At 41.0% G+C, this 10,445-nt stretch overlaps 3 protein-coding genes across 4 annotated transcripts; 2 read left to right on the plus strand and 1 right to left on the minus strand.

Moving 5' to 3' along the window:
- The first annotated feature begins 809 nt into the window (after positions 1-809).
- rnf185 (ring finger protein 185) lies at positions 810-5,169 on the plus strand. The gene is made up of 6 exons (XM_056588732.1): positions 810-1,457; positions 1,777-1,795; positions 1,897-2,009; positions 2,169-2,223; positions 3,558-3,675; positions 3,850-5,169. The coding sequence occupies exons 1-6, from the start codon at positions 1,282-1,284 to the stop codon at positions 3,945-3,947; spliced, it is 579 nt and encodes a 192-aa protein (XP_056444707.1). The 5' UTR covers positions 810-1,281; the 3' UTR covers positions 3,948-5,169.
- Positions 4,265-7,177, minus strand: LOC130381244 (uncharacterized). 2 transcript variants are annotated; one of them, XM_056588731.1, is made up of 2 exons: positions 7,077-7,177; positions 4,265-6,183 (listed from the first exon to the last, which is right to left on the minus strand). In XM_056588731.1, the coding sequence occupies exon 2, from the start codon at positions 6,152-6,154 to the stop codon at positions 5,558-5,560; it is 597 nt and encodes a 198-aa protein (XP_056444706.1). In that variant the 5' UTR covers positions 6,155-6,183; positions 7,077-7,177; the 3' UTR covers positions 4,265-5,557. The 2 variants fall into 2 exon arrangements, with proteins under 2 accessions (XP_056444706.1, XP_056444705.1); XM_056588730.1 differs by having other exon boundaries at positions 4,266-6,183; positions 6,967-7,168.
- A 1,826-nt stretch (positions 7,178-9,003) lies between these two features.
- On the plus strand, positions 9,004-10,074 carry LOC130380584 (homeobox protein goosecoid-2). The gene is made up of 3 exons (XM_056587830.1): positions 9,004-9,250; positions 9,538-9,755; positions 9,997-10,074. The coding sequence occupies exons 1-3, from the start codon at positions 9,004-9,006 to the stop codon at positions 10,072-10,074; spliced, it is 543 nt and encodes a 180-aa protein (XP_056443805.1).
- The last annotated feature ends 371 nt before the right edge of the window (positions 10,075-10,445 follow it).

The following is a 10,445-nucleotide window of genomic DNA, read 5'->3' on the forward strand; positions in this document are numbered from 1 at the left end:
ACTGAGATATTCTGTATACGTTTATAAAAAGTCTGCATACATTTAGGAATTGTGTCACCGATAATATGTAATTTTCAACCGAGCTACCAATAAAAAATGTTATATTTTTGACAATGTTGTTATTGTTATGATACCAATAAACATGTTTATAAATAATTAACCAGGCTAATAACGCTAGTTAATGATAGTAAACAACAAGTTGTTAGTTAACAACTTTTCTTTATGTAGTATTGGAAGTAGGCTTCCAAAACTCGAATTCATTTAGACCCTCTTGGCAAGGCATTATGTCAACGCCCTTTGTTTAAATAATGGGGTTTATTCCTCATGCAACATTTCAACGTTTATGTTAATCTGTGTGACTATGGCTTGGGCAACATCGAAGACTATTGCAGTAGGCCTATATACTATTCGTGAGAACCCTTCACAAACTCTGTCCTTGGACATTATTATACATGATCGGCTCGGTTGCGTACATACGTGATGGCGTACATACGTGATGCGTTCAATGATGCGTTCAAGTTCAAACACAACTTATAAACCACGGCATTGATATAGATGCCAGTATCTACTGGAAGACAATAACACTTTTTTTTCTTATGTAAGACATGCTTTATTTATGCATATAGTTACGTCATTATGACTTTCATTGATTCATATTTCATGGTAACTTCTGACATAATTGGATTCCAAGCAATGCTTGCAAATACCAGTACATTGACATCTAGAAACCAATCCTGAGAAAAATATTATTATTATATTTCCGTATAACAACTATCTCGAATATTCACCCAAACTGGTATGGGTAATTTACACAATCGGTCCGCTGGTACGTGAACGCAGCACTGCTATCTCCGTGGCGATGCAGCGGAACTGTGATGCAATCTGTCGCAAGGATTTAAGTTTATGTCCATAACATTGATCAATGGTTATGTTTGAGGTGTCGCTTCGCGTTATACAGACGCTTGGATTTCAGGGAGATACGTTTTCTTTTTATCAGCCAAACGGCAATTTTAACACCTTGGTTTTCTCACTTTAGCTTCTGTTAGCACGCTAGCAACCACCAATAATTGGTATATTTTGTATCTTACTCCACGTTCGCGAAGTTTATGTTAACAGTGACACCCTTAAATTAGGCCCGTGTGGAGGAACACCAAAATTTTAACTTCTGCGTTTCTGTCAGGCAATTAGCACCAGTATAGGTCCGAGTCGTTCTGACATGTTTTAAAGGTCCGGGGACAGATCACAACATCCCCACATACGTGTACCTGGACCTTGGATCTCATGGCGACTGCTGCCCCACCATCTCCCGGCGCCGCTCCCTCCGAGGCGCCGAACCCGAGCACCAGCGGGGCCAGCGTGAATAATGACAGTGGAAGCCAGGACAGCACGTTCGAGTGTAATATTTGCCTTGACACGTCTAAAGATGCAGTGATCAGCCTCTGTGGGCATCTTTTCTGGTAGGCGTACAGTTATTTTATTATTGTCATCTATGCCTTTCACTGATGTAAACACAGTATTAGTGCACACTTTAAGAACAGTACCCATGCAATACTTCCATACCGGTGTACGTTATAGGCCTGAAGCCAACTATAATGATTCTGCCAACTATCAAATAACTGTCAGAATGTGAGCTGTGTCACCTTCTGAAACCGACAACAGACATAGGCGGTGCTATTGTAATGATTTATTCCTGAAATGTGACGTTTCAAGATTGTGTTGTTTGGAATCTCATTTTAATTTTTCTCTTTCCCCAATCCTTCTCATCTCTTCAATTAGTTGGCCATGCTTGCATCAGGTAAGCTGCTGTATGTTGTTATTATGAAGATCGGTTTTCTAGCAGAAAACTGTCTGAACCAATTCTCCTAATATAATCTAACATCTGCTGTACTTGTTTAGTGGTTGGAGACCAGGCCAAACAGACAAGTTTGTCCAGTGTGCAAAGCTGGAATCAGCAGAGACAAAGTAATCCCCTTGTATGGGCGAGGAAGCACTGCCCAGCAGGACCCGAGGTGGGTAGAGTTCACCTGGTTAAGGCTTTCTCATATCTTCAGTTGCAGTCACACTTGTGTTTTGCATTACTAACATAAGTAAGATATAGGTTAGTTTATGCTGTGTGGGTGTTGACGTTCCCGTGGGCCCCCCCTCATCCAAATGTTCTTCTGTTGTAGGGAACGAACACCTCCACGACCACAAGGACAGAGGCCAGAGCCTGAAAACCGTGGCGTAAGTTTACCTACGATGAAGTATAAACCCTATCCTCACACAAACTTTTTCAATTACATTCATAAAACTGAAGGTTCCGGTCCTTGATTCTGATTGTCTCAAAGCTGCCGTAAAACTCTAAACACACGCCTGTGCCAACATATCTATTCATTATTAGTATTATTGAGTCACCCAAAGTATGCCTACCTGTGTGTGGTTTGAAACCATGTTCCGTTATTGAGGAAAAATAATTGGGATTTTAATAAATTATCAAATTTTATGTTTCTTTTTGTTTATGTAGTGGAATCTTACTTGGTAGATAGATACCGCCTTAGTAACCTGCACTTGTACCAACTTTAACTATTTGAAGGCAAAGAAATAACTTATATAATATAATATTTTATATATACATATATACAGAAAGAGGCGACCCTCGAGTAGGTAACTATCTTGTCGATTCTGAGATCATGGCAGAAAGAAACATGACAGCAGGGGCTTCTATCTGACACTTTTGTTGCTGCTGATGTTCCTACTGAACCCTGACCCTGTCCCCATACCACCCCTGCTGTTCATGTGCCGGACCGTGCGTACCCCTATGCGGAAGACTAAAATCCCTGACCTTGTGGACTGTACACAAAGCAAGCGCTAAGATTGCGCATTGGTCCAGGAAAAACTAAATGGATGCATGTTTTGAAGAGAGATTATATGAAGAGATCCCCTGTTACCCACATTTATATAATTCATCAAGCAATATTCATTAGTGAACTCCTGGCGAGAACGCTTTGGAGAGAGGAAAAATGCAATTTTCTTTCCTAATGCGCATGCTCCTCGGTTACTGGCATTTGACAACCAACGGCACGTTGCACTACCCTAACTAACTGGCATGGAGTTAGGGTCGGGAAACGCACATGGGTTGGACGCTAGACAAACACAGACCCTAAATTTTTGTATGAATGGGACCTCCCCCCCACTAGCTGCTGTGGAATCACTGTGAACCATGGCCTCTCATGGCTTATTGCTTAAATATATACAGCATGTATATTTCAACCATCTAATTGCTGGCCCAGTTTGTTCATATCATTCACTTAATTTATGATGAAACTGCTTGGCCGCATTGGATAAGGCACTTGCTGCCGTGTTAAGTGACGTTTAATTCATTAGCAAAAGAAATGCCTTTCCCTTTGGGACCTATTAGATCCTGCTGAGGTGCTAAAGCCTGCCATGAGAGTAACGGCAAATAGCATTGGCTATTGCATCACATCTCTACTTGTTAACCATGAGAACTGTGAACAAGTTGATGGAAAATAAAATGATGACCCTAATGTTGATATTAACGTTGAATCATTGTTTTGTAGGGTTTTCAGGGTTTTGGATTTGGAGATGGAGGATTTCAGATGTCGTTTGGGATCGGTGCCTTCCCGTTTGGTATTTTCGCCACTGCTTTTAACATTAACGACGGCAGACCACCACCAGGTAGTTGGGTTTTTCATAATAATCCAAATTATGTTATATACGTATTATTAAAAGTGTTTTGTACCCCAAATTAGGTTTATTGCACAATAATCAAATAGGTTTAATGTAACATTTCATACTGTCATTGTGCTTGGATACCAAATAACAATTTAAACGTGTTATTCTACCCTATAGCAGCCCCAGGGACACCACAACACACGGATGAGCAGTTTCTGTCGAGACTTTTCCTCTTTGTAGCGCTGGTGATTATGTTTTGGCTGCTCATTGCCTAATGGACTGCATACCAAATACACATCATTGTGTTGGACAAACAGAAAAAGCAAGATCCACTGGAAGGAAAAAACATACCATGCATTGTGTGGATTTCAATTTATGAATGGGGTCACCGTATTGAATACTTTCCTGTGAAAAGGGTGCAATATGTTGCTTGTCTAACCACTACCTGAAACTGTAGATTATTTGGCTGCTCATTGTTTAGAATTTAGTTGAGTTTTCTCAACGAGCCTCAATCCAGATTGATTTTGACTTTTGCATTTCAATGAACTGTGGAATCAATTTCTCAGCGAATGTGAGGTAATAAAACGAAACAGGACAGATAAGAGGAAGCCAATTCTGTAAATGAATTTTATTGTAAAACAAACATTTAACAATTTGCACTAAAGAGTTTTCTGTTGAGTCTTATAAATTGATACAGAAGAACCTCAACTTAATATAGACTCAACATAATCACAAACAACCTTTAACTGCCAAATTGAAGGAAATTAGTCTATTAATATCTATTGTCGGACTAAACCGCCAGACTGTAAACCAGAGGATATTTGTTCATGTTTCAGGTTTTACTTGAGTAAAACACGACTGTATAAAAATGGCTGATAACTAGGTCAGAACATAAAATCGAAATAAAAACTCCTTGGTATATCAGTCGATGTATTTCTTTTAACAGAGGCCTACTTTCCATGTTTTGTCTGATCTGGTAAAAGAGAAGTGCTACTTACCCTAATGGATGAGAGAAAATGTAATCTAAGGGAAAGAGTTGGGCAGAGGAAAATTGTTACATTGACTGTTTTTATTATACCAATTTAAAAACTAGAAAGCAGATCTGGAATATGGTATGTATTATTAAAAATCTTGATATAACAACATAGCTAAACAGTAGTCATTTAGCCATGTGATATACTTGAAATATTTATTCAAGTATTCGCTTTTTTAACTCTGCAGCTATCCTCTTGATCAACACCTATTTAAAATATAAATGTTCTGATAGCTCGAATCTGTATTAACTGTATTTAAAGATGGGACAAATAAAGGATATCGGAGCCATTCACATATGCCTCAAACACATTTTAATATAGCAATACGATTTGGATTTCTATAAAAATATGGACTTTAAATCACAACCTTTGTTAGCAAAATGTAAACTATTGGGGTTTGGTTTTCCAAAAAAAGGCCCACTGATTAATGATAAGCATATAAGCCTACATAGTCACTTATTTAGTTGATTAAAAAAACAAAAATGTAAGATGGATTAATGAAAACTAATTGTAACAGTATGTTTTAACAGTATTCGATGTGATGTCGCTTTAACAGTCACTGAACTTTAAAGTAATACAGTTGGAAGATAGTTGAACATTTTGAAAATATGCTTGAAAATGAATGTCTGAATCTGTCAAAAGCAATGTGCTCTGAATAAAAATGAAGTAAATATGCGATTTGTGCACGTGAAGTTTTGTTGAATCCTGAAACCAATTGCAACCATTGCGCCTAGTTTAATATGAGATGAGTTGGGATTTCTAATAATCATCTTACTAAATCAACAACAGGCCAAAATAAACACATTCTTTGAGATAACTCAAAGATCACATCCCACTGTCCTCATTTAATTTTATTTTATTGATTCTCTCTTTGGAGCAAGCTCTGGTAGGCTGAATTCAGCCTCATACAGGATCTGCTGGATCTTCATTTTAGTCTCGCATCTTTTTTGAGGAGCAAGGCGCTTCAAGGTGGGAACAAAGCTGAGCAGAAACAGTTCGTCCTCATCCTGTGTCCTGCCCACTGACTTTTTTGAAGGTGCCACGCCATCAGCAGAGGCTAATGTTTCTTTCGCCAAGTCCTTCCTCTTTTTCCCAGTAGCGCCAAGCGTCCCCCACTGGTTGTTCTGTGACTCGGGTGAAGAGGACGGGGTCGCAAACGCTGCCTGGGACTGGGACTCTGGCTGGGTCGCGGGGGCCTTTGCGATGGCGCGGGTCCTCCTCGTTGGGGCAGGGGACATGGGGCTGTCTGCGGCCAGGGTGTCCAGGTCAGGAGGGGAGTGGTCTTCCCCGTTGTTGTTGATGAAGTTCTCTGATATGCCGTTTCTTGTGCCGGTAAAAGGGGCAAGGAAGTTGAGCCGCTGTCTGTATTTCCATCGACTGGGAACCAGCTCCCCTTGCTGCTTGCTCTTGAGCTCCGTTCGAACCTCCTTTAAATAACGGTCTCTCATATTCTTCCATCTTCTTTTGCATTCTTCAGCTGGGAGGGTCAGAAGTAAAACCATATTATCATCATAGACAAACTTTGTGTTTGCCTTAAGGTAATTTAATGGTAAACAGGAAAGCTTTAGTAGATGGTCAGGTCTGTGAATATCATGACTATTATCTATGGATATGTGAATATCGTACAATCCAAGAATTTGTTATACTAGTTGCTACTTCTCCATGTATGCTTAGTAGACAACCGTATCAAGTAGGACACTATGGCATCTATCCTTTCTCAAATCATAATACTAATGTCCTGAGCAAGTAGGCCTACATGATTACTGATTACATGCGCCTCGTTGGGGACATGTGGGCCTCAAGTTTCATCAAAAAGTAACCAGAACTAACATCGTTTAGTCACTTTGACAAACTAAAATGATCAGCAGGGTTCCCGTACGACTAATATGCGATAATAATGAACGAAAACGATTGTTAAACGTTTGACACTTCTTAGATTACAAAGCCAGGAGAGCGGCGTGCTGCTTCACACGCGGACCGCCGCGCGGTAGAACCGGAATATCCGTGTTGGCGGAGCGCGGCCTACCGCGCGGAGCCGCCTTGCTACCGCTAGCACGGCATGCGCGTACCATCCACCGCTTTGCTGCTCGGACAGATAAATCGACCACCAGGCAACATGAAAATCTAAGCCAATGAATAGACTCAAAGCGCCAACTTAAGCGCCTGTTTTCTAAATCAGTTATATTATCTCTTGCACTCTAGAATTTGGCTAGGCAAAATAACAACTAATAGTTACTTTAAGAGACACTTAAACACTCACATGGGACCCCCATTAGGGTGCTGATGCTTCTCCAGGCATTTATTCGAGTTTCTGTGCAGCGGTAAGTCGGTAAAGTTACGTTATAGAGCTCGGGGAAATTAAATACAGACATTATCAACTTATCGTCCATTTTGCCGTCCTGCCGTCTGCCGTGTTGTTGTGGCTGTGCCGTGCTGCGCGCGCGCGGAAGCGGTAATCTTCTCCCGCCTTTTCCGCCCAGTTTCTGCCCAGCTGCACGTTATCGCGAGCGCAAGCTGCCGCTCGCAGCAGTTCGCATTTGAGTCGGATAGGGGCGCAACACGGGTTCGCCATTCATAAACACAGCTATTTGCATTCATGTCCTGTTGCTTCCAATATCATTTTCATTATTTGCAGGCTTCCTTTTTACAAAAATTGTCTTATAAATTGTCATTACCAAGACATTGGTTCGGTTTCAAGAAGCATAATGTGTATTGTTTGAGTGAACTGCATCAGGCAGCTCTTGTGTAGGCTACCTGGTTGCAACAACTTTTCGTTTCTACATTCCCAATCCAACATAGGCCAGGGGAATATATATAAATATGATTATATGATATGATATATGTGTTATCTCCCTGTTTTATTTGTCCTAAATACACGAGAATGATTTATTTGTCAACCAACAACCAAAGACTAATATACATTTTTGCCATTTGTTAAATGCAATGTATGATCATACATGTGAAATAAAGTATATTACTCTACCGACCAACAAGCAAAGACTAAAATAGAATTTGCCATTTGTTTAATGCATACATGAAGCCCAACCTCACACAGACAACCCCAAACATTATTTTTTGAAAGTATAATTTAACATCCCACACTTTGGATGGCCCCTGATGTGGTTTCAAGGATGTATTGTGGGCACCAACTAATGCACTGACAACAACAAAACAAGCCTTTATCATATTAATCCCCCTGTAATGAATTCTGCACCGTTTGACCCGAAGTGGATGTGCTACAATTCGCTCTATTGAGAATCACAATAAACTACAGATAGTGATCTCAAATTCTCAGCAAACTATACATCAACAATCTGCTCGCTATTAAACCCAACAGAAAAGGATGGGGCAGTGGTGTTTATTGTTATCTGTTCTCCAGCCCTTATAAGAGGAGCTTAGGACAGATTGTGAAAATCCATTAATACTCCAGAAGAAGAGGAAGAAAGGTCTATCATCTTGTATGAAATCGCAGGATTGGCTGAATGTAACCTGTGTGAGCTTTGCCTCGGCCTTGCACGTTGTCCAGCAGACTGCATGGCACAGATAAGACATGAACAGGTGGACGAGTGTCGAGTGATATCAAAGACTAAGAATTTATGTTCAATACTATGTCGGTTCATTTATCATCTCACCCTTGATTGATAAAGCATATAAAAGATGAGTGTGTGGTGCAACACAAATTGTGATGTTCTTCCAGACCTAACCAAAACAGATCAATGTATTTTATCACGCACTATGATCATAGTTGGCTGGATTGGATGGACCTGGTTCTAATTTACCGATGATAAAGCTGACTAGGGAAGTGCAATTAGGAAATACATTGAATTGCTAATCCTCTAATTCAGAAGATACAATTATTGGGCCCCACCGAGCATTCATCTTTAAACCCTGCAGGTTTCTAATACCAGGCAATCGCCTTTCCTCTAAACCCAGCCACAACAATACGGATCTAAGAAGCTCTCCACTTCTCATTTTATGCAGTGAAATCTGATTTCTTTCAGAGAAAGGAAAAGAGTGAGATTAGTTGGATCTGCCGTCCTCCATAACCTCTTCACAAAACTGCCCAGATTAGCCAGGAATTAGGTTTCAAACATTCTATTTGTCCTGTCCATGGGGAGGATTATGGTCACCCCACCAGCCCTCCTCCCCCACATTTCACTATAAGGGACAGACACACTCTTGACCAAGGTGGAGACACGTCGGAGAAGCTGAGCTTTCAGCATAAAATACAAGCGTTGTATTCAAAATCACATTTTGCTTGTTTGGGATATTTTCTTTTTTTGTTCTTGTCTGGGAGATGAAAGGATTATTCGGCATGGCACGTCAGAACTTCCCATTCACAATAGAAAATATTCTCAACAAGTTCCCTGACAAGAGTAGCGAGGAGAAGAATCTGTTGGACTCTGCTGCCGTTGGACTGAAGGAGAAGGCAGAAGGAAGCGCCACTGGCAGACCGACTGAGACAGTCCATCACACCTGCTGCCTGAGCTGCTGCTGCTGTTTCCACTGTGGGGAGGTTTTCCACTCGGATTTCATTCACGAAGGTAAGTCAAGAAACTCTTGTGTCTGATTTTTGGTATTGTAAATCAATGTTTTTCTACTAGCTACTACTATTTACCATCCTAATTAGTAGTTAGAAAACAGTCAAATACCTTTGAAAATCATCACCCTAATCATCCTACCCAATGGTTGCCCAGGAGATTTCACCAAATTGTGTGTCTATATCTATTAGTGGAAAAATAATAGTGAATTGCAGAGTCAATGCTGTTTGAGATGCTGTTTAAAAAAAGTGCCTAATGAGCTCCTTTTGAACCCGCTCTCCTTGCGACAGCGTGTCGGTACGGCTGGTCCACAGGGTCGTTGCCAGAGGCAAACAGAGAAGGGCTGGTGCTCACGCACGGTCCAAGACGCACCAGAAGGCACCGCACCATCTTTACAGAGGACCAGCTGGAGGCTCTGGAGCAGCTGTTCCTGCAGAACCAGTACCCGGACGTCCACACCAGGGAGAGGCTGGCCCAGAGGGCGCTGCTACGAGAGGAGCGGGTTGAGGTGCTGAGTCTGTTGTATCTTCACTAGCTTCTTGTTTGGTATTTGTTGGGGCGAAAAAATGCTTTGATTAGCCGATGTGGCAGAGGTTTGGGAAATGTATGAGTACAGTTTGATCTTAGTCCAGAAATCTTCAGTGGGAATTGCAGCAATGTGAAACAATTCCACCATTTAATATTAAATACAATTGTATGTGAATTTATTAAACAACAGGACATGACATTGCCTCTGTTTCTCCCAACAGGTATGGTTTAAAAACCGAAGGGCAAAGTGGCGGCGCCAGAAAAGACTGACATTTCGTGTGGGAAAAACCGAAAACTGAAATCTGTGAGTGCGTGTGTGTGTGTGTGTGTGTGCGTGTGTGTGTGTGTGTGTGTGTGTGTGTGTGTGACGTGTGTGTGTGTGTGTGTGTGTGTGTGTGTGTGTGTGTGTGTGTGTGTGTGTGTGTGTGTGTGTGTGTGTGTGTGTGTGTGTGTGTGTGTGTGTGCATACCTCGAACCCTTTGCTCAAACACCTATCATCTTCTCATGTTAAAAAGAAGAGAAAAAGAATCCTGCCAAATTGTGCAAAGAAAATAACAAAACACTGGACCGGGACATTTACATACACAAAGTCATTATTAAAATATATTCATGATTTTCTATATCCAGTAGATCTTAAATGTGTGCAGTTAATGTAAACATAGAGACATTT

This window comes from Gadus chalcogrammus, chromosome 4 (assembly GCF_026213295.1).
Source record: "Gadus chalcogrammus isolate NIFS_2021 chromosome 4, NIFS_Gcha_1.0, whole genome shotgun sequence".
Lineage (NCBI taxonomy): Eukaryota > Metazoa > Chordata > Actinopteri > Gadiformes > Gadidae > Gadus > Gadus chalcogrammus.